Raw genomic sequence first — 24,553 nt, forward strand, 5'->3', positions numbered from 1 at the left:
AACCTCTAAAAGCCATCTGAAATTTTCTTCTAAAATGAGCATTTTTATCAGGCTACTGTGTGTAGGTTCAGTAATTTCACTTTTACAGCACAGGGTAAGTCCTTCTCATAGTCTTTAAAGTGAAATATTGCAACAAAAACACAGGAGGCTGAGAAAAATGTTCATTGTCTATAGAAAGTTCACATGGCACTTAGAAGTTTTTGCATCGGAACTCTTTATATACTAAATTAACATTTATAACAATTTTAATACTCATATATATATATATATATATATATATATATATATATATATATATATATATATATATATATATATATATATATATATAAAATACATTAGTCGGAGTTACAAATCTTTTGTTACTATTAATGCTAGCTCAGGTCCATTAAATAAAATGATCATACATAATGCATTCCTATTTCATATGTAATAAGATTGATACATGTTTATATACTTAAACATAATTTTGTTTCATCAAGTACTATATTTATTTTATAATGCAGTTACAGTAAACTTTTACATATGAAACTTCAGAATATCAGAAAATACTAAGAAAATATATTCATACATTTGAGTCAAAAATTTAATAGGGACAGTTTGGGTAACTTTACCACAATCTATTTAAAATAAAATCAACTAGTAAAGCTTTTTATTTCAGCTAGTGGCCAAAGCAATTTGTATTCATTTTAAAATGTAAAAACGTAAATAAAAACAATAATAGTGTATAAAAACACACAGCTCAATTAATACAACCTTTTCTACAATTAAAAGGAAATACAAATCTAATAATATATCTGAATTGAAATTATAAAAACACACCACAATAACTACTCAGTGATACTAAAACAACATTGGTATTGGGTTAAATGTATGGGGAAGAAAGTGCAGAGGACTTTCAGCATGACAGTATTTGTTGTAAGCTGTTAAGGCCTTACTGGACTGTAGTGTATATTGTCAATCACCTGCTCGTATTTCTCCAGCTCGGTGTGGTAGATCTGTCTGATCTGGGAGAGTTTGGCCCTGTAGTCGGAGTGCTCGATGGAGTTGTCAGTGGGACTGCCAGCCGCTGCTGCTGCCGCCGCCGCTGCCGCTGATCCTCCACCCTTCTCTGGTCCGGCTACACCCTCCGCCAGCAGCATGTTGTCCAGACGCATCAGCTGTGGATCTGGTGGATCCTCCTCCTGAGCCCCGCGGATACTTAGACCTGATCAACAAAAAACAAGAGATGCTCAGTGACATGATGAGGCTTTTTATATTCTTAAACAGTTTCAAGAAGATGTATGAATCAGTTTTAGTTGTAGAAACATAACAAAGCTTCAACTTTTTTTAATTTAGAGAAGTATAATGGACATAGATTTGTATGGAAGACTGTGAAAGTAAGTCATTTTGACTATTTGTCTCACATAATTTGAACTTTTTTTCTGTAGATGTCAGAATTAGCCAGCTAAATTATCTAGTTTTTCGTTTTGACACGAGAATAACAATTTTCATACTATATATATATATATATATATATATATATATATATATATATATATATATATATATATATATATAAATATTTATATATATAATACATCAGTCAAAGCTACAACTCTTTTATTACTATGTGTTAGCTCAGATCCATTAGATAAAATGATCAGATACATATATAATGCATTCTTATTTCATATGTAATAAGATTGATAAATGTTTACATACTTTTACATATTTTTGTTTCATCAAGTAATTTCTGTATCTCATAATGCAGTTAAATTACACTTTTACATTCTCTGTAGAATGTCAAATTTATCTCTTAATATCAAATTATATACTCAAAATTCCAACTGAACATCTCACAATCGTGATTTTATGCCTCACACAAAAAAAGTCTTGCGATTTACAGTTTATAACTCAAGTTTTAAGTTATAAAAACCTAGAAACTGTATTTTTTAGTCAGATTTAGCCAGCAAAATTATCTTATTTTTCATCTTGACATGAGATTACTTTGCTTACCCCATTGGCAGATTAATTTGCTAGTTTTAAGGAAGAACTCACTTAATTTTAACATATTATTTCTTAAAACAAGACAATATTTTTTGCCGGTCTAGAAAATGCTTCTTGATTCAAGAATTTTTAAGATATTTGGACTAGAAACGAGACAAAAAAATCTAAGTAGGAAAAGTATATTTTGCAGTGTTCCCGCATTAAGATTAAAGCAACAAGTTATTGACACTTTACTGAATAAATAAATAAAGACACAGTCTGCATGAGCCACTGCCCTCAGGAACCATAAACAATAAAAGAGTGAATGAGTTATTGTCCAATGATTGAATCTGCTATTGGTTTTAATCACAGACACGCCATCACACAAGCAGCGAGGCTCTGCAATCGAGTCTGCCAGCAAATACCACGATCTGTCACAACAGGCCAAAATAAGTCCAGATTGTATTCAAGTGAAAAAAAAAAACGTGGTCCACTTCCGGCCCATCGCTATGCTTGAGTTCAAGTGAGATGGATCGGGGCGCTGGAGGTATTGAGAGAGTGCTGAAAAGGCCCGTAGGTACGAATTTGTTTTTCCTCTGTTTTGCAGCGCTGCCGTCTCAAATTTTCACAGCACACTGCACACACGGTTTGTGTACTCACAGCCATACATGACAGGGACACTCGCCGACTGACACACACTCGACGGCGTGATGGCACCTCTCCACGCTGAGGCGATGCTAAACAGAAAGACGCGCATCTACACGTGTCTGAACGCGCTCGCCTGCTGCTCCCAAATCACGAGTGCCGCGTAATAACCAGGAGAAAAAGTGTTCTCACAAGTGCCGTTATGTTTCGTTGCTAACAAACTGTTTTATTACACACCCTGGGTTCTGCTCTGTGCAGAGGATGGGCTGCTTGAAATGTATGTAAATTTGCATAGCAATCGATATGAGGGTGAAAGATAGCTCATTGTGTTTGCCTGATATTCATAATGAACCTCGGAGCAGTAAAGAGCCATTAAGATTGATTACAAACTTCCACATCACGCTTGCCTCTCTTTCTCTCTTTCTGTGTTTGCATAATGAACACCATTCATACTGGAGAATAATGAAGCAGAAAAAAAGTTCTTTTGGTGAAAGATTTTAATCAAATGTTTTAATCTTAACATGTATTTGGAATGGAGTTTTTTTAGGGGGCAAGAGGGCATTCGTTTTCTTTGTTAATGGGAATTGTCTCAAATTTGTAGTAGTAGCAGTAGTAGTAATAGTAGTTGTGATTGTATAAAATAATTAATGATCATTGTATTTAAAGCAGCAAAAAAAATAAAAATAATTCTATATAAATAATAATAATAATAATAATAATAATAATAATAATAATAATAATAATAATAATAATAACATATATATATATATATATATATATATATATATATATATATATATATATATATATATATATATATATATATATATATATATATATATATATATAATTTTTTTTTTTAAGTATCCACTGGATGCCCCACTTCAAGGTAAAACCCAATATATACTTATACATACTATACAGGGATATATCCACCAATATGGAAAATCATGATGAATAAAATTGAACAAAATAACATTTAAATAAATAAACAAACAAATAAACAAACAAATGAACAAAGAACCAAATGAACAAACAAATGAGCGAAGGAAAAAATGAAGGAACAAACAAAGGAACGCATGAGCACACAAAGGAATGAACAAACAAACAAACAATTACATAGATAGATACATACACTCTCAGAAATAAAGGTACGCAAGCTGTCACTGGGGTGGGACCTTTTCAAAAGGTACAAATTTTCATATTAATACCTCAAGGGTACATATTAGTACCTAAAAAGTAAAAAAGTGTAAATGTTTTAGGTACACTTTAGGTATACTTTTGAGGTACTGTACCAATATGGACCCTTTAAGTACAAATGTGTACCTTTTGAAAAGGTACCACCCCAGTGACAGCTCGCATACCTTTATTGTTGAGAGTTTACAGTTGAAGTCAGAATTATTAGCCACGCTTTTAATTTTTTTTCTTTTTTAAATATTTCCCAAATTATGTTTAACAGAGCAAGGGAATTTTCACAGTATGTCTGATAATAATTTTTCTTCTTGAGAAAGTCTTATTTGTTTTATTTAGGCTAGAATAAAAGCAGTTTTTATTTTTTTATAAACCATTTTAAGGTCAAAATTATTAGCCCCTTTAAGTTATATATATATTTTTTCGATAGTCTACAGAACAAAACAACAAAAAAAATTTTCATATACTGTACTTTATAAAAATGTTAATCCCGAACAGCAGAAATAATGGTGCTGCCTTGGTTACTGCAGTAAACAAAGCAGTGTGACATCAAATATGGCAGGATTTTATCGATTTTATAAACTACACAGCATCGCAAAATTTCAAACATTAGCATACAACTATAATTATATAACTCTATAATCAAAAATGATGCTAAATTTAATACCTTGTAACAGCATTTAAGAATTTTTAAGGGCCTTAAATTTCTCTAAATTGACTTATCAACATTGTATTAAACCCTGTATTAAATTGAATACATAAAATAATAATCGAAGGGCTTCAAAATGAAAAAAAAAAACATTAACTTTTTAATGAAGGAAATAAATTAATTAGATGTTGTCAATCAAATTAAACTTTAAATTGTAATTACAATAAATATTTCATTTAAATACTATTAAATCATGACTTTCTTCTAAGACGGACTACAGGAAAAAAATCCCACAATTGTTTTCAACTGGTTTGTACATGCTGGAGACTTACTACTGATTACAGAACCGGCTTTTCTGAAAACAATGTGTAAACAATTACCTTCCTTTAACAGTGCAGAGCAATCAGTGAAAATAATACATAATTTACTGGCCAATAATTTGTTCAGCTATTTTCATTTATTAGTTCACCAATGTATAAATTGGTTTTAAATATTTTTTATTGTTTTTGCGCATGGGATTGTAATGGTTTTTGCACTAATGTTAGTCCACAAGGTGTCAACACTGAACTGAAATGTTTCAGGAACAGTCAGAAAATAGACAAGAGAGAACAACAACAAACTACTGAAGATGCCAAAAAGCCCACATTACTGAGCACATTTGTGAGGGGATTACAAGATACTGACAACTCTGCTTCAAATCGGTACAAAAACCTTTTTATTGCTTATATAGATTTCAAATAGAAAAATAAGCATGGACACCGAAAGAGGATTAATATTTCTTGTCTGCTTGTGTTTAGTGCCTGTGTTCGAACAGATATACATTAATCTGTGCATAAAATATTCTTGTCTTAAGAGATCTATCAGCAAATCATAATTATATCTCATTCAGGAAATAGGTTTCGGCACTGGCTTGACATGAGAGCTCCAACCTTAAAAGCCAGACATAAAATAAAAACAAAAACCTCAATAAAAAATGAGCTGAGATTAGCATACTATTATTTAGTTAACACAAAGGAGGGCAAAAATCATCATGGATGCACAAATAAATGTCTTGGACTAAGTGGAGCGTGCGTATGGTGTGGTTGGTCTGGGTATTTTGGATGGTTTAAGTATTGGGTGATTTGGGGGTTCTGAGGGTTTCTAAGAGCTTCATTACAGGCTTCATTAAGATACTGTGAGATGCTGAATCCTAAATGAGCAGATTACTGACTTTATTATTGCACTGTGGAAGCCTGGCAACCAGCTAAGCCTCTTTGTGTGGCTGACAGAGACACAAAGACACACATACAGTACATACACTCACTCACACAGATTACACAGAAGTAAGCAGAAGTACATAGAAGTGCGCGGGTATTGTGTGTTTCATGCGAAAACATTTTTGAGTATTTGTTGACAAAAATAGATTATATTAGGTAATTTAATCTGTAATGTACATGGAAATATTATATAGTTAAAAAGGTGGCAGTAGGACATTTTTAAAGATTTTGAAGTGTTTTATGCTCACCAAAGGTATATTTATTTGATTAAAAATACAAAAAACAATTGTGTGTAATATTACAATAAAAAAACTGTTCTCTATTTGAATTATTTTTTACATTAAATGTATTATTATGATTGCAAATGCTTTTCAAATTTCATTTTCAAGATCACCAGTCATCAGTATAACATTACCCTCCAAAAATCAATGTAACTTGCTGATTTACTGCAAATTTAATAAATAAATGAAATAAAACAAATAAATATTTATGGAAATGACTGTGACAAAGTGTGAAAATGTGATATTATTTTTTGAATTATTTTATGAATAGAAGGTAAAATAGTCTATTTTTATGGAATTTAAATGAATAAATGTAAGTATAAATATGTAATAAATAAATAAATAAATAAATAAATAAATAAATTTAAATGTATAAATATAAAAGTTGTATTATTTAATGTATTTTTCCCCTGGAATAAAAGTATTAAGTTCTAAAGTCTTTAAAAAATAATAATAAATAAAAAAAAAATAATAATAATAGTATAATATAAAATAAAATATTTTTTTATTAAATATAAAATAAAAATAAATAAATAAAATAAAGTAAAATAAAAAATAACATATAATAAAATAAAAAATAACATAACATAAAATAAAGAATCAAATAACATAAAAAAATTACAAAATAAAATAAAAGATAAAATAAAGTAAAATAAAAAACAAAATAAAAATAACATAAAATAAAAAATAAAATAAAAATAACAAAATAAAATATAAAATACATTAAAAAATTAAATAAAATATAGTAAAAAAAATCAATATATTAAATAAAAAATATATATAATAGAACACTGCACACATTGCATTATTTTAATTTATTTTCATTATTTTTTTTTTTGTCAACCTGGTTTATTTAATAAATCCCCATCAAAATCAATAAATACACATGCAAACACTACTGACAAAAGTCATACATCAACAACACTTACACTTGCTTCCAAACCTCTCGCACACTCCAACACAAACCAACATTTACACATTCATTTCGTTGTTTTGTAAACACTCGCTCCCATAAAAAGCGCACAAAAAAGCAACAATCCATCAACACCCGCGGCGAGCAAAACCCAGACAACCAAACAAACCCCCGACCAAACACGGCCACTCCAGCTAACCCACTTCTGTAAATAAACAAAGACAAGCCGCTGTCAACATGAAGAGACCATTTACTCCACTAACACAACAAATCTGCAGAGCCTGGTCTGGCGATGGAGGTGCGATATTGATCATGTATGTGCTGTTGATATTAGGCCATGGGGTGTAATGGTGTGAGAGGCCGAGGATGAATGAGGTCATTTGTGTGCTGGACAATGCAGTGTCAGCGGACAGAGCCAAGGCCACAGCGGGGACACACACACGACCCCCTCCATTCACACCTGGAGCAGACACACAAAAACATGATCACAACTACAACACTGATATAGAGACACACATGACCACCTCAGATCAAAAAGCCAGACATCATGTAGTTTGGAGATATTACAATCTGAATCATGTCATTTAATGATGTTACCATCAGAATCAAGTTATTTAGAGGTACTGCAACAGTTTTTATTAAGCTGGAGAGTTGAATTTTCATGTTTTTCAGATTGATTGATTGATTAATTGATTTTTATGTGGTAATTTAACTTTTAAAAATTGTATTATAGTTGTTTTTATTATAGCTTTACTATGTGTACAATGTCTTGGTTTTTATTTAGTTATTTATTTTATAATTTTGTACACTGTATTGTTTTATTCATCTGAAATGGAAAAAAAATTATAATTATAATACATATTTATATTTATATTTATAATTTTATTAATTGTATTTTAATTATAGTGAAATTTTATATATACAGTATGTGTGTGCGTGTGCGTGTGTGTGTGTGAAGTCTTACAAACAAATTTTTATAGATCAGAACGATTTCACCCTACTACCTTATCTTCGTTTTGGAAGAATCCCCCTTCCACCCCATCTCCTTTTTTTCCTCCCTTTACTAGGGGGAGCTCTCGAGACCTACCTGATCTCGGACTCAATTATCAATTATCTCTCCCTGGACAGCATGCCAAACCTGCTAATATATAGTTATAGTTAAGATTATAATAGTTTATATTGTAATTTATTTATTTTAAATCTTAAAACATCTTCATTATTGAAGTTTAATTTTCATTTTTCATTTTTATAATTTCATTTTAAGGTTTGTTTTGATTTGATTTCAGTAAATTTTTAAATAATTAATGTTTTTTTTTTTCTATTTTATTGATTGATTATTTGTCTGTCTGTCTATAAAGTTTTATTAATTTATATTTCCATCTTAATTTAAGTACAGCAGGTTAAAAATGAAAAATACTGCTTTAAAAATTAGCTAAATTATGACTTTTTTTGCCATTTTATTTTCATTCATTCATCTATTCTTTCATTTATTCATTCATTCATTTCATTCAGCTTAATCCCTGATTTGTCTGGGGTAGCCACAGCAGAATGACCCGTCAACTTAGGGGCCGATCACACCAAACGCACTTTTTGCGTTGAGAGGCGTCCTTTTTTAATGGTTTACTAGTGTCCGAGAGCATTTTGTGTGCTGCTTTGCGTTTTTCCAATGCGCGCTGTGCGCTCGCAGTTGAAAACAAGTCAACTTTGAGTGAAAAAGGTACGTTACGTCAGAAATTATTCAATTAAATGAAAGCAGAGGTGGGGTATCTGTTAAGGTGTCTGCAGTGCTTGTGTTCTCAAGACAACAGCGAAGACTTTTAAAGATGGAGGAGAGACTAGTGGTCACTGTTTCAAGTTATCCAGAGCTGTATGACTTTACAAATCTTGAATATCACAATATTATTAAATATTACATTTATAACTATATCAACAGCAACACTCGCGCACAATAGGCATCTGATTCAGTCATTGCCTAGTGACATAAAATAGCGCACTGCACTTCTTTTTTTCTTGTCAACAGAAAAGGCAGTGTGTGCGCCTCACGTTTTCAGAATGGAAAAGCTCATTCGGTGTGATCTGCCCCTTATCCAGCATAGATTTTACACAGCAGATGCCCTTCCAGCCACAACCCAGTACCATACACTCACACATTCACACACACACTCACTCATACACTACAGCCAATTTCATCCTATAGCGCATATCTTTGTACTGTGGGAAAAACCGGAGCATCCGGAAGAAACCCATGTAAACATGAAGAGAACATGCAAACTCCACACAGAAATGTCACCTGGTCTAGTCGGGACTCTAACCAGCGATCTTATTGCTGTGAGGTGACAGTGCTAACCACTGAGCCACCGTGTCACCTCTTTTTATTAATATAATCATATATTTAATTTATTTTACCAACAAAAATGTTTATGTATGGCTTTAATTTTAGTAAACTATACCCTAACCTTAATATAACGTTTGTGTTTTTAACTGGATCAACCCAAACATTCCCCATAGGATGTTGTAATGACACTCAGCAGATGTTGTCTGCGGTTTTACAAGTTTATCAGACATTTGTCCACAAATACAGCTTAAAAAAGGCTGATGCTTTCCAGATGATTTGACTTGTCACTGAATAGCATATGCAACTATTCGTATGTTTGGGTTTGAGTTTGATTTGTGCTACATTAGAAGTGTAAAAAAAAGGCTCGATTTTGAGCCCGCTTTATTTCTTTCCACATTTCTGTCAGGTATATTAAACACACCCCGACTGACACATTTCCACACCGGCCTCAGTTGTCACTAGCATTCGCCTCAGTCGCTCCTGAAGGACCGGCGAATTTACAGAGCTTTTCACTTAAACAGACATAAATCAGCACTTTCATTCAAACCAAATAATCTGAGGCCATAAAGAGCTGCTTGTCTCGCACTGTATATTATTACCGCTGAGTTCCTGCGAGCAATAACACGACGGTTCGCAGGCAAAGCCGAAACGGAGCGGGACGTGCGGATGTGACATGTAATGCAGTTAAAGGTCCTGTCGCCCACACTGGCCCTGACACTTTTATCATACGTGTCCATTTGTATTTGGGAAATGGCGGAGATAGAAATGATTACTGTGCTGTAAGGAGAGAGAGAGAGAGGGAGAGACAGAGAGAGAGAGAGAGAGAGAGAGAGAGAGAGAGAGAGAGAGAGAGAGAGAGAGAGAGAGAAAGAAAGAGAGAGAGCGTCCAGGGCCTCCAGGCTGTAGGACGGGTGCAGTAGTGCCACCGCAGCCCAGGAGAGCCATCCATAACGGGCAGCTTTGCAGACACTGAACCCCCTCCTTCTCTGCTCTGCTTCACCTGCTGCTGGAGCTTCCAGGAAAAACAGCGCTTTCACTTTACAACAGACCAAGAGGACAGTCACTGATTGTTTTCTTGTTACCTTGTTTGCTCCCAGTGTGTTTTGGGGCTGTCTTGTTCTTTCTCTTTTAGTTAGTCATGTATACAACTTATGCTAATTTAAATATAATATATATGGTTTACAAGGAGAATATAAATACATTTACAGTAGTCAACATCTGAAGTGGATCAAAAAAGTTATTAAAAATTGTCCCAAGACAAGAATGGGTGTTGTTTAATAGTTTTAGGACAACTCTGATGAAGTGTGATGATCCTCTTCAGATGTTTACTACTGTAAATTGGTGAAATGACATGGGTATGCACATACTTTGTGTCCTCCTAATTGAAAATGCCTAAAAAATTTACAGTTTTGTCAAAAACTGAATTAGAATTTTGACATTCAGAATTTGCCACAGGTAACTGAGATTTGGGTTTAGGGGTGGGGCAAGGATACATAATAAGCACCGTTTTACAGTATAAAATAAATTATGCCTTTGGCGAGTCCTCATAAACCACATATACAAGTATGCACATGTGTATACGCAAAATAAATTATGTTTGATTGATATATAGGAATAAACTACAATGATTACAAGTTCAAGGTTTAAGCAAATATTTCATCATTTATACTTAGTATATACAGTTTTAATATATAAAGGTTTTAAGATTTCAAATGAAAATAAAAAACTATGAATAAATTATAAAACAAGCCAACACTTACATGTATTTAAGGCGTGAGAATATGTTATTATTATTATTATTATTATTATTATTATTATTATTATTATTATCATTATTATTATTATTATTATTATTATTATTATTATTATTATTATTATTATTATTATTATTATCATTATTATTATTATTAGTATTATTATTATTATTGTTGTTATTATTATTATTATTATTGATGCTTATGATAATATAATAATATAATATAAGCAAAATGGATTTTAATTTGACGATTGTTGTAAGAAAGAAAGAAAGAAAGAAAGAAAGAAAGAAAGAAAGAAAGAAAGAAAGAAAGAAAGAAATAATCATTGTTATAAAATAGGATAGACGTTTCCCAACTCATTTGTAACCAACATCCAGTACTTACACAACTTGTAGCACATTTCCAAGACCTTTTCTTCCCACTCCCTTTACTCCCTCCATTCACTTCTCTCAATCGTTTTTCCTTGTCCATTTTATTCCAGCAACACGATTCATAACTTCCAGCTCACAGAGCATCCAGACAAATAAGAAACAAGCAAATCTCCTCAGTTGTACCAACACTTTTATCACTGCAAACTAAACCCCAATATGCCTGAAATGAATTAATGCTATCACATCCACACAGCGGGTTATTTCATCCCCAGGCCTGCATGCGTTTGCTTTCCTTTAAGCTAAGCGGCTAATAACACTTTTAGGATGAGCAATGTAAACATTGCACCGCGATACTGCTAAAATAGGCTTTGAGGCGATTAGATCTCTCATTGGCAGTAAAGCTGCAAATATACGCAGCCGAGAATTTCCACAGCTTTAGTATCCGCTGATATCCAGACTGGATTTACCTAATACCTCCGTCTCTCCGCATGAGCCTGACAGCGTGTGGAAAAAGCATACACCTTTATCCAAACACATTGATGCAACAAGACCATGCAGGATCTACTACAGTTTCTGCCTTTAACACTAGAACTGCCAAGAAAGTCATTTCAGTTTTCCTTTAGTATTATTTTGCAACATTATCCAGTACATTTGTTCAAATAAAACACATATTAATGTAGAGCATTGGCTTTTCTTATATGTGTATTCTAATGTTGTTATTTTATTCAAACTACAAAACAAATGACCATTACACAACGGTACTTCCAGTCTAATAAAAAGTAAACATCCTAAATACACTTTGAAGCGTTTCTTTTGCCACATATCAAATTAGTGTCTGTTGATATCAAGTATCAAATACATATTTTAAAGGCTGTTGGCTCATGAATTGAGCCATAAATCTCCACTTCAGCAACACACACTGTACATCCACCAAACTTGTAAGTTTTATTCTTATCTGTATTCTGAATGTTTTTACAAAGAAACCTTCTCATACTTGATTTGCATTGATTATATACATTTTATTCTACACAACAACAAAAAAAAGAGTGAAACTATGCATATTTTTCTATTATTAAATATGGAGCACTAAAGAGAGACAACCAAAATCCTCCCTGTAAAAACCTTTTGACTTAAACCTATCAAAAAAAAAGGAAAAGAAAAACACACACACAAATGTTGAACCTGACTTCATCCGGAGTTCAGATTTTTTTTTACAAGAAATGTATGCATATTAGCATGTTTACTTAAATTATGCATAATTTGCATATTTAAACAACATTTTAGAAAACTTGTTTAGATTTATTCATTTATTGATTTACTTTTGTAATTCTCAGTTGGGTAATTATGATGATATTAGCTTTTAAAACTCTATTCACCTGCAGTGTGTTGCCTTAAAGGGACAGTTCACACAAATATTCTGAATTTATTAACACAATAAAAGATGTTGTCATGTAAATGAAAATTGACTGACTATTTACTGATCCTCAAGTGGTTCCAAATCTTTAAGAGTTTATTTCCTCTGTTGAACACAAAGGAAGACATGAAGAATTCAGGAGAAAAAACTCTAAGTAGAATCAGGAATTTTCTCCTTTTTGATGAAATGAGCATTTTTCTAAGCCTCCTGCGTGTAGGTTCAACAATTTTACTGTAAATGCAATAAAATATACAGCCTGATCTTTTACTTTGTCAAATTAGTGGCTAATTTGTACGAGTTCAGTTCCTTTAAAAAGAAGGTTTGGCGCCCAGACCCACCCCTAACCCCAACCGTCATTGGGTGATGAGCAAATCATACTAAATTGTATACAAATTCATACGAATTAACCACTAAATCACGTTACGAATTGCTGTGAGATTATGTTGTAATATCATATCCATCACCATGAAAGTGAATTCAATGAACCAATACACAGAAAGGCTCAGAAAAATGCTCATTTTAGAATTAAATTTCAGGTTGAACTGTTCCTATTGCACATATTGCAGCACGACTCTTCATATTTTAAAGAAAGTTAAAAACCCATCACCACTGACTTACATAATAGCAAAAATAAATACTATAGAGGTCAATGGTTTCCAGCTTTCATCAAAATATGTTCTTTTGCGTTCAACAGAGCATAGAATATCAAACAAGTTTGAAACAAGTGAAGTGTGAGTAAATGATAATCAAATTTACATTATCCCTTCAATTATTACCAACAATGACTGTAAATACATAACAGACACTCAAAACTTCATTCCAAAACCTCACTAAAAGCTTCCTATACATCCTATACAATCAAATACGAATGGTCAAAATGACTGCTATGACCATTCTACAAATGTGTAAGTTCTGGCATTACTTTTTTCTCTTTTTTTTGTCTGACGCAAGTTCCTTAAGACTTAAACCCTAACCAAGGCGACAGCAAAAGCTCTGTTCCAAGCAGCTGGGTCTGATGCAACGCTGCTAGTATGATAGTAAATGGACAATAGGGGGTTGGGGGCTCGTTTGAAGAATGGAGGCCAAGATTCACCTTCACAAGTTCCCTAAAAATACACAGTACCAGCCCCAATTAAACGCCGCACTTTAGGCCTGTCACTCGATTTCATCAGCTCAAAAACGAACAACACCATGAAGGAAGAACTGTTGCTGGTGGATTACGAATGTGAACAGGCTTCCGTTAAACACGCCAGAAACACACACACAATGTTGCTGTGATGGACAATCGCGTGCCGTCACAACAATTATGGTGAATTTACACCTGCTCTTCTTCTATGTGTCCCTTAGGCACTGGACACGGCCTTATGACTGACCTCTGACCTGTGGCTTGTTTACTCCCATCATTTAAGAGTGGCTGTGAGAGCGATAAAAGCTCATCCCCGCTGAGTTAATGTGCAGTGTTGAAGCATGCCAAGCTCTTTACACGAGTACGAGCACCACTGAGAGTCGTTTTTTTTTTTTCCCTCCTTCGGGTTGGTCAGCAGACGAAGGATGGAGGTGTGCTTCTTTTTACTTGCGCAAACCCTAGAGCAGGGATTTCCAACCAGGATTTTTAACTTTGCTTTGCTGAAATAACGGATGAAATGGAAATAAATATACAGAAGCTTAACATAAAATAATAACTTGAGGACTCAAAATTAAAAAGGTGCTTAGTGAGTAAAGAAATAAATAAAATAATAATAGATGTTGTCTAAAATAATAATAAAACACATTTAATTTGACAAGTTGTTTATTTCATTACACACACATACACACACACACACACACACATATATATATATATATATATATATATATATATATATATATATATATATATATATATAATCCATTGTTTTTCAAAATTTTGTAAGTTTCTTCTGCTCATAAAGGCTACAAAATTATGATCAAGTTACAGTAAAAGGAGTAATATTGTGAACTATTATCAATAGTATAATTAATAATGATACTATAAATAAATGACCTTTTTAAATTGAGTATTATTTGAAATACAAAGTCTAAAAAATAGTGGTATTTCAATTATATTATGTGTTTTTAAACTATTTTTAAATGAGGTAATCTTTTATACAATTTTCATTTGGATCAATGTACTGTACAGTTGCTCACATTTGATCAATTTTATCAATACCTGCTGAACGTCATTTTTACCAACAGTCATCAGATTGTATAACCAAAGTCATACTAGATGAATTATGCTGAATTGTAATGGCATTAATAATGTAGATATGCATTAGTGTCTATTTGTTGTTTGAAACTAAGGTGTGCAGTATGAAAGTAATTGTATTAAAATGATTGTGTTTTTATATATGTAATTTGCTTTATTTATCTTATAGTATGGAGAGCTCTGCTGTGACGTGAATTTCCCTCTGGGATTAATAAAGTCTAAACAAACAAACACAACAAACTTATGTAATCTTATAATATAAACTTATATATTATATTATATTATATTATATTATATTATATTATATTATATTATATTATATTATATTATATTATATTATTAATTTTCTTTTTGGCTTGGTCCCTTTATTAATCTGGGGTCGCCACAGCGGAATGATCGTAAACTTATCCAGCATATGTTTTATGCAGCGGATGCCCTTCCAGCCGCAACCCATCACTGGGAAGCATCCATACACACTCATTCACACACACACTCATACACTACAGTCAATTTTAGCATACCCAATTCACCTGTACCACAAGTCTTTGAACTTATGGGGGATCTTATTGTAAAGTGTGTCCACTATTCTATTCTATTCTATTCTATTCTATTCTATTCTATTCTATTCTATTCTAAACATGTATACATATAGTAAGTTTCAAACTACTTATTTCTGGTTTATATCGATAACTAGAAGACAAAAATGGTTAGGAAATACAGACCTAGACAACTAAATTGTTTGTTTTCGCTTCCCCCATTTAAAGGAAAGCTTGAAATCCGACTGTGACGTGCTGACAGCAGAAATACTTCCCCGTGTTTGTTCATATCAGGAGGAGCATCTGGCTTTGAGAAGCAACGCGAGGAGACAGGAGAGACAGAAATTTGTTGTGATTCAGTTATCCTAGGCATGCGAGCGCCCGTCTTACAGTGATTTCTTCTCGAGCGCTCTCTTTCACGCATCCACGGTCTGCGAGTTCAGTTCAATACACCTCCGACTGACCCCGTAACCCTTCATCCCTTCTCTCTGTGTTCAATGAGCTGCTCTGCGCCAGACCGCTGACTATCGACACCATGGCACGTCTAATTGCATCGACCGGCGCAGGTCTCCCAAAGCTAACTAATCGAAAGGGAATTTATTTCCTGTCAATATCTAGAAAGGTCATCTCTCTCAGAGCGCCTCAGTGCTCGGCTGTTCATGACCATGAAGAGTGTATGTGTGGCTGGGTGTTTTTTTTTTTTTGTGTTTTTTTTGCTGACTAAATGTCCACACAAGGAAAATGGCTTAATAAACACACTAAATAATGTGTTAAATAAAATGTAAATGGTTTGTGAGACAGTAAGGGACTGGAAAACATCATTAGCTTAGCATAAAAACAATAAAAGTTAATGGAAAGCATGAATACTTTGGTAGATCATGTTAAATTGGAAGCACTATGAAAAGTAGGTTGAAATTGAAGCAAGGTTATAATATGTTTATAATAATATGTTACATAATATGTAAAAACTGTTAGCCATTGAATTCGAAAGTACTTCCATTGACTCCCATAGATTTTTTTTTCTCTTCTGTGGATTTCAATGGCTACTGGTTTCTAACACTGGTAACACTTCAGGTTACAATTCACAGTATTAACAAACTATTAACTAACACTACAAGCTTAATAAATGACTAATTAGCTGCTTATTATAGTTAGTAAGGTAGAAGTTGGGTATTATTAAGATTTTAACAGTTTATTAGTAGTTATAAAGTATTGTCTTAATATGCATCCCCAATGAACTGTTAATATAATAATATGCAGGTAATGAGGCAGTTAAAAGCATGAAATGTGACCTAAACTACCCTAACATTCTTCAAAACTTCTTCTTTTGTGTTCTTCAACAACAACAAGCATCAAGGTTTGGAAACAAATGAAAATGTTTTATTCATTTTATGAACGATCTCTTTAAGATCACAGACGATAGGCTCTTTTATTCTGCCAAGTAAAAAAACCAGTCGAATTAATGTATCTTCAAGTGTCTTTTTTCAGTGTGTATGTGTGTGTCCATATATGAGTCTTGGCCTACATCCACATGGCAAAGAGAACGCTGAGGGAAAGTGCCTCCGGGCTCTCTCTCGCTCTCATATGTAGGGTAATTAACATGCCATTAACACATTAATACACATTAGCTATTCCCAATGTTAATGACAGACTAATTACCATACCTGAGACTGCACTGGGGAGGCCAGCGCACTGCGCCCTCCCACCAAATCGACTCAGCCAGCTCAAATCAGAGCCCCAGTCACACACTGGAGGCTCTCTATTTCCCCACAGTCGGGGACCAGTGTACTGCAAGACCACCACACATGGCCTGTCCACAGTGACACACTAACCATGCTGGACAGTTGCTAAATGTACAGTTACGACAGAGAGAGCAAGAGTGACTTGGAGTTTTACGTAGCAAGACTATTGCGAAACAGTGTGGAATGTTTAAAGAGGACATTTGCACTAAAAACAGATCAGTGTCATATTTTGTTCAACTTGTAATTTAAATATGTTGTTTAAGGAGGTATTCATACAACATAAGGTTAATAAAGAAGTACAGAATCTGTGTTTAGCAGTTCATCTACAGCAGAATGGTATTTCTGTAGCCTAAAAGCAGGTTTCAAAGTGTGAATTGTGGTCTCCAGTGTAAACTATTACATTTAGCTTTCACAATATTACTTTAAATACAATAAATGTATGCTTATTTTAGACTGAATGAATACTGTTGACTGAATTAATAAACCCAAATTCAGTCAATATTATAATCTTTTGTAGTCAAGTTTGGGACAACTATACATATACACAGTATTTACACTACCTGACAAAAGTCTTGTCGCCTATCCAAGTTTTAGGAACAACAAATAATAACTTCTAGTTGATCATTTGGTATCATAAGTGGCTCATATGTAAGGCAAAATCCGCTAGAATACATTATAGCTAAATAAAATATGACAATGTCTTGATTTTTAATTATTTAATTAGGACAGTAAGGTCTGACTTTGCTTAGACAGAAGTCTTGTCACTTAACAGAATTAATGTACAGTATAGAATATAAAGTAATGGTGAAAATAATTAATATTGTGTGTGACTCATGAGCTTAAAGGACTGCATCTATACATCTCTGCAATGATGACTCAAAAAAACGTATTAATAAACTTATCTGGAATGGCAAAGAAAGCGTTCTTGCAGGACTCAGAGTTCATCAAGATTCTTTGGATTCATCTTCAATGCCTCCTCCATCTTCCCCCAAACATACTCAATAATGTTTATGTTTGGTGACTGGGCTGGCCAATCCTGGAGCACCTTGACCTTCTTTGCTTTCAAGAACTTTGACGCTGAAGTATGAGGAGCGCTATCCTGCTAAAGAATTTGCCCTGTCCTGTGGTTTGTAATGTAACGGCACAAATGTCTTGATACCTCAGGCTGTTGATATTCTCATCCACTCTGTAAATCTCTCGCACGCCCCCATACTGAATGGATCCCTAAACCATATTCTTCCTCACCAAGGGTCTTCTGCAGTATTTGTGATGATTGGGATGCAGTTCAACAGATAATTCATGGCAAAAATCGACCTTCTGCCAATTTTCCAAATGATCAACTAGAAGTCAAGTTATTATTTGTTGCTTTTACAACTGGGATTTTAAAAATAAATAAATAAATAAATAAATAAATAAATAAATAAATAAATAAATAAATAAATAAATAAATAAATTTTATTTATTTATTTATTTGTTTGTTTGTTTATTCGAGAAATTGAGTGACCAAAAAAAAGTTAAATAATTTAAACAAATAATAATTAGTTGAGGTTGATTGTATTTACAGAATCCAACAATTCATATTTATTTATATTTATTTATTTTTTTATGAATTATTAAATTGTTTAATGTTTGGAAAAAATTTCAAAACATAAATTCGGTTACTGTTTTGGCACATCATGGCCGTTTAGAATTGCCCACTTTCTATACTAGTAACAGCACAACAACGATAAGTATTGTTAAGCAAACCATTTCAAAGTGTTGCACAAACATCTTAGCATCTGTTTGCCAAGAATATTAAAATTCAGCACAAGCTTGGTAAATTATCAGTGTTTACACACTGAATGACACCAAGTAAGTGAGAGCAGGAGGAAAGAGAAATGATGGAGCAGTACACTTGGACTGGGAGGAAGATGATGTTGATGATACACGCTATCTCTTCCCTCACACGAAATGATAAGCTAATCAGCACTGTTGACAGCGACGTGTGACAATACACACACAAACACACGCACACACACACCTCGGAGCTGGGACAGGGCATTGGAGTTTCAACATCTGAATTTTAAAAGGCAATAGAGAAGGAGCGAAAGAAAGAGGGAGACGGAGAGCGAGAGAGACGTGACTAAAAGTGGCAGCAGTCAAGAGTAGAGGATTTCCTGTCAGTTCAGGTAGCCTGGATGTCCCAAGATGATGATGCGTTTCCTATCCCCAGGAGAGAGGTTTGTGACAGGGTGAGGGAGAGGAGGAGGGGAGAGGAGACAGGGGTGGGAAAAGATAACCCAAACAAACATCTTGTAGACATTTTGCCAAGCACACCAAAATTAATCACTGTCCCGTTGAGGAGCTGACATTTGTCTGTAGTGACACGCAGCGTGAGAGTCCAGAGGGAGAGGATGGAGAAAACGCCACAGAGAGAAAGAGTCAGAGTGTCTAAACAAGAGGGCCTCTGTCACTGTGTGTGTGTGTTTGTGTGTGCCCTCCTGGACATGGAGTCGGCCCGGGGCCAACAAGTGCAGTGGTCAGCGAGAGCAGGCTGGTTTTTGTGTGTCTGTGTGGAGAACGGCCAAACCGGAGCGCAAGGCCACAGTGACACAGATCGACTCTCTCGCTCGCGCACACACATGCTGACCTGACGGGACCTATTCAGCATGGGCTCCTGTGCTGGATCTCACGGGGTCACTGGCTCTGGCCAGGCTGAGCTTTATTCAATCATTTGTTTAGCCCACATGTGTAATTAGTCACTGGTCAAGATGCTGAAGCCAGCACTTTTTTTTGGTACACATACAGTAGTGTGCTCTGCTGATACATTAATAATCCATACTTATTTCTACTATTAAAAATAACTAGAATTCTGCTCTTTAAACTTCTGAATAAATTGGATTTTTTTTTAAGAGAAAGCAAAAAAAGGCCTAGAGAGAGAAAAAAGCTTTAATTATTTTATTTTGGGGGAGGAAAAACTAAAAAGATTTAGTGTTCTCTGCTAGTTTGAACTTGTTCTCTTTAATGATTCAGTCTAAATGACTCACAAAGCCATGTTACCTACAGTGCTCAGCATATATGACTACACCCCTCACAAATATATCCTTTAAACTCATATTTTTAATAGGAAGCTATACAATATTTTATTTGTGCATATGCATTAGATTAGTCAGTCTTGAAGCCAAATCTGGAGCTTATCTAACAAAATAACTTACGATAATGGTCCAAAAACTAGTACACCCAAATTTATATGTACTAGAAAAATATTAAATACAAATTTAAAAAAATAGGAACAATCAAGAGAAGCAAAAAAAATGAAGAATTTAGTTGAAATTTTGTAGGTTGTAATTTTTTTTTTGCAATAATTTGCTTGAATTTAATTGTATTATCATCCAAATATATTTGGTGACTAAAATATTATTTTAATAAATATATCTGTTTAATAAATCTGTTTTGTTTAAATGCACCAAAATAAATTGCCTGCTGTATATTCACTGAGAAATGGATAAAAAAAATCATTTTCAAAAGGGGGTGTACTCAATTATGCTGAGCACTGTATGTACACTTGAAGTCAGAATTATTAGCCCCCTTTAGATTTTTTTTTCCTTTTTTAAACATTTCCCAAATGATGTTTAACAGAGCAAGAATTTTCACAGTATGTCTGATAATATTTTTTCTTCTGGAGGAAGTCTTATTTGTTTTATTTCAAAGAATAAAATAGAATAAAAACTGTTTAACATTTTTTAAAAACCTTTTTTAAGGACAAAAATATTAACTCCTTTAAGCTATATATTTTTTGATACTCTTAAGAACAAACCATCGATATGCAATAACTTTCCTAATTACCCTAACCTGCCTAGTTAACCTAGTTAATCCTTTAAACATTACTTTAAGCTGTATAGAAGTGTCTTGAAAAATATCTAGTAAAATATTATTTACTGTCATCATGGCAAAGATAAAATAAATCAGTTATTAGAAATGAGTTATTAAAACTATTATGTTTAGAAATGTGTTGAAAACACTCTTCTTGGTTAAACAGAAATTGGGGAAAAAAATAAACAGGGGCCAATAATTCAGGGGGGCTAATAATTCTTACTTCAACTGTATATCTGATAACACTTTAAAATGAAGGTGTATTAGTTAATGTTACTTAATGTATTTACTAACATGAAAAAACAATGAACAATAGATTAATTACAGAATTTGTTTATGTCAGTTAATGACAATACAGTTGTCCATTGTTAGTCCGTGTTAACTCATGGTGCTTTAACTAATTTGGATGTTAATTTGGATGACTAACCGCATCTGTTTAATGTTTATCATTTTTATTTTTATTTAATTTTTTCATATTTATTTTGTGTTGTTACTTGTCACTTTATGTACACTGGAAGCTTCTGTAGCCAAAACAAATTCCTTGTGTGTGTGAAGCACACTTGGCAATAAAACTGATTCTGACTGATTCTGATTCTGATATGCATTAGTAAATGTTGAACTATGATTAATAAATGCTGTAAAAGTATTGATCATAATTAGTTTATCTAACTAAAGAAACCTTACTGTAAAGTATGACCGTATTCCTAATCAAAATCAAAGTATTGATAAAATTTGAATCCTTACTGATCAATAACAATCTAAATTAATGGAAAGGTGTTCAGTGGAAATGCTGAATCTCTACTAATTAGCAATGTCTAATTTGCAAACATATTGCCTCATCATGTTCTGTGATTCAGTTTGAATGCTTCACACGTTCAATAATTTAACCTAACAAAAATATATATAAAATAAAATAAATAAGACTTTCTCCAGAAGAAAAATTATTATCAGACATACTGTGAAAATTTCCTTGCTCTGTTCAATATCATTTGGGAAATATTTAAAAAAGAATAAAAATATCAAAGGGAGGCTAATAACTCTGACTTCAACTGTACATGTCTACTAATTGCTACATTTTGAAACAAACTGGATAAACCTATTATGTGATTTATTTTGGACAGTTCCTAATCTAAGCATAATGGAAATGTAAAGTCATAAATCAAAGCACTGATAAGACATGATTACTTTAATCTAATGTAAATAAAAAAATAAAAAATAAATCAAAGTAGTTTCGTCTTTCCAAGGCCAAGCTGGCAAGGATGTATTCCTCTGTTGACCCCATTTGTACAAGCAAGATGCAAGCAGTCCCCTTCGACAATAGCCTATATGTTTTTGTTATGTCCCAGATTATCTGTATTTTGGTCAATTTTTTTTTTTTTTTTTTTTTATCTTGGTCCAGAATATTTTATAAAGATGTTTGTGCAAATCCCTTAACAGCTGTCTTTGGTATTATATGTGAAAATAATAATTTGTCAAAAAGTGAATTGGACTGCATTGCCTTTACTTGATTTTAATCAATTGGAAACAATCTTTTCCTTGTCTTTTAAACAGTGTGCAAATGATGTGTTGCATTTTCTTAATTAAAAAAAAATTAGACCCAATTTAAATGGTTCTGGGTTCAAGTTCACTGCTATGTGACGTCCTTTCATAACTTACTTCCAAAGCCAAATGTCGTTGTAAGTGGACAAAATGATGCTGATGCTGTCAAGTTTGCGTGTATTGTACTGATGTTGTCTTCATGTTTTTGTCTTTGTTTATATGTACACAATGTTAAAGCTCTATGTTTATATGTATGATGTGTTGTTAGTTATGTTGATTAGTGTACGTAAGTTTTTTGACTATTTGAATAAATAAAAAGGGGAAAAAATAAAAGTAGTGATAAGATAGTGTGTGAATTTGTGCTAATTTGGAGATTGAACTTTGTTCTGAACTGTTTTTTTTTCTGATGAGTAGACTTTACCTTTTGTATAATCTATAAAAACTCACTACTATGCATAATCACTGCATTGTTAATTGTAAACAAATATATTAACACCGATATATGCATACAATAGAGTTTGAATGTTCTCCCTGCGTTCGTGTGGGTTTCCTCCGGGTGCTCCGGTTTCTCCCACAGTCCAAAGACATGTGCTATAGGTGAATTGGGTAGGCTAAATTGTCTGCAGTGTATGAGGGTGAATAAGTGTGTATGGATGTTTCCCAGAGATGGGTTGCAGCTGGAAAGACATCCACTGCGTAAAACATGTGCTGGATAAGTTGACGGTTCATTCCCCTGTGGCGACCCCAGACTAATAAACAAACTAAGCTAAAAAGAAAATGAAATAATGAATATGCCCACAATTTGATTCACAATAAAACATACACTATTGACATCATAACTAGTCATCATGAACTATTTTGCTAAAACGAACCAAACTTCCAAACTCTAATTTTGCATTTCCCCCTTAAACACTCGTCTCTTCAATCTTTCAAATATAAAATATCTCCACATTTCCAGCTTTCCATGAAATATGTATATGTGCTTTGAGCACTGTTACATTTCAATATTGTACATTTCCAATTCGACTCTCTCAATTTCCACCCTGCTTTGGGTTGTCATATTTCATGTTAATATCTGCTTAGGTTATTTGTTCTTGTCTTATTAAGCTCCTGGCCTTCATTTGTGGCCAAGGTAGTGTGCCTCTTAATGTACACCCCCAGCAAATAATGCAAATGTGTCATTGAAAGGCACTTATGAAATACCCACAGGCAACTAATCTATGCAAGCCGCCTCGTCCTTCTCCGCCACTGCCTAATTAGGCAACGGAGAAGTATGTAAAACCAGGTCACACACACACACACATGCAAAAACAGGACACACAAATGGCAGGTTCTGCTGTATTAGTGTCATTATACACACACGCATGAGCACGACTGCATGCGAGGCAAGAATAAAAAGCTTTGGGCAGACGTGAATATTGCTGTAATATGCAGGCGCACTAATCCCAGAATCCTCTCTGCCTGGTTTCTTGGTTTCTCTCGCTGTGATATGTGAGTGTGCTGGAGTGTTCCTGCATGTCAGATGCCCACATGTGCATGTCTTTTTTTGTTGTTCTTCTTTTTTTTTTTTAAATGTGCGTGTATGTGCAAGGGCGTGTTGATAAACAACAAAAGCAGCGTTAGAAAAATACAGCTGGGCCGTGATCCAGTGGCAAAGAAATGACTTTTTGCAATGGTGTCCTCTGAGCCAGACTTGACAGTCCATCATTTAAATTTGGCTGCAGTGAATCCACAGCAAAGACTCTGCCGCCTGGAGCGGAGAGAGAGAGAGAGAGAGAGAGAGAGAGAGAGAGAGAGAGAGAGAGAGAGAGAGAGAGAGAGAGAGAGAGAGAGAGAGACAGAGAGAAGGAGAGAAAGAGCTCCCTCTGAAGGGTCTCTTC

At 33.6% G+C, this 24,553-nt stretch overlaps 1 protein-coding gene across 4 annotated transcripts in view; it reads right to left on the bottom strand.

Annotated features, from left to right (window-relative positions):
• Window positions 1-24,553, bottom strand: part of LOC130233315 (pre-B-cell leukemia transcription factor 3) — a 142,941-nt gene that overhangs the window by 18,229 nt on the left and 100,159 nt on the right. For all 4 annotated transcript variants that reach the window (XM_056463280.1, XM_056463279.1, XM_056463278.1 and 1 more), the window contains exon 3: window positions 966-1,207. In XM_056463280.1, coding sequence (XP_056319255.1) covers window positions 966-1,207 — 242 coding nt within the window. The remainder of the gene's footprint in view (window positions 1-965; window positions 1,208-24,553) is intronic.

Source organism: Danio aesculapii, chromosome 8 (genome assembly GCF_903798145.1).
Source record: "Danio aesculapii chromosome 8, fDanAes4.1, whole genome shotgun sequence".
Taxonomy (NCBI): Eukaryota; Metazoa; Chordata; class Actinopteri; order Cypriniformes; family Danionidae; genus Danio; species Danio aesculapii.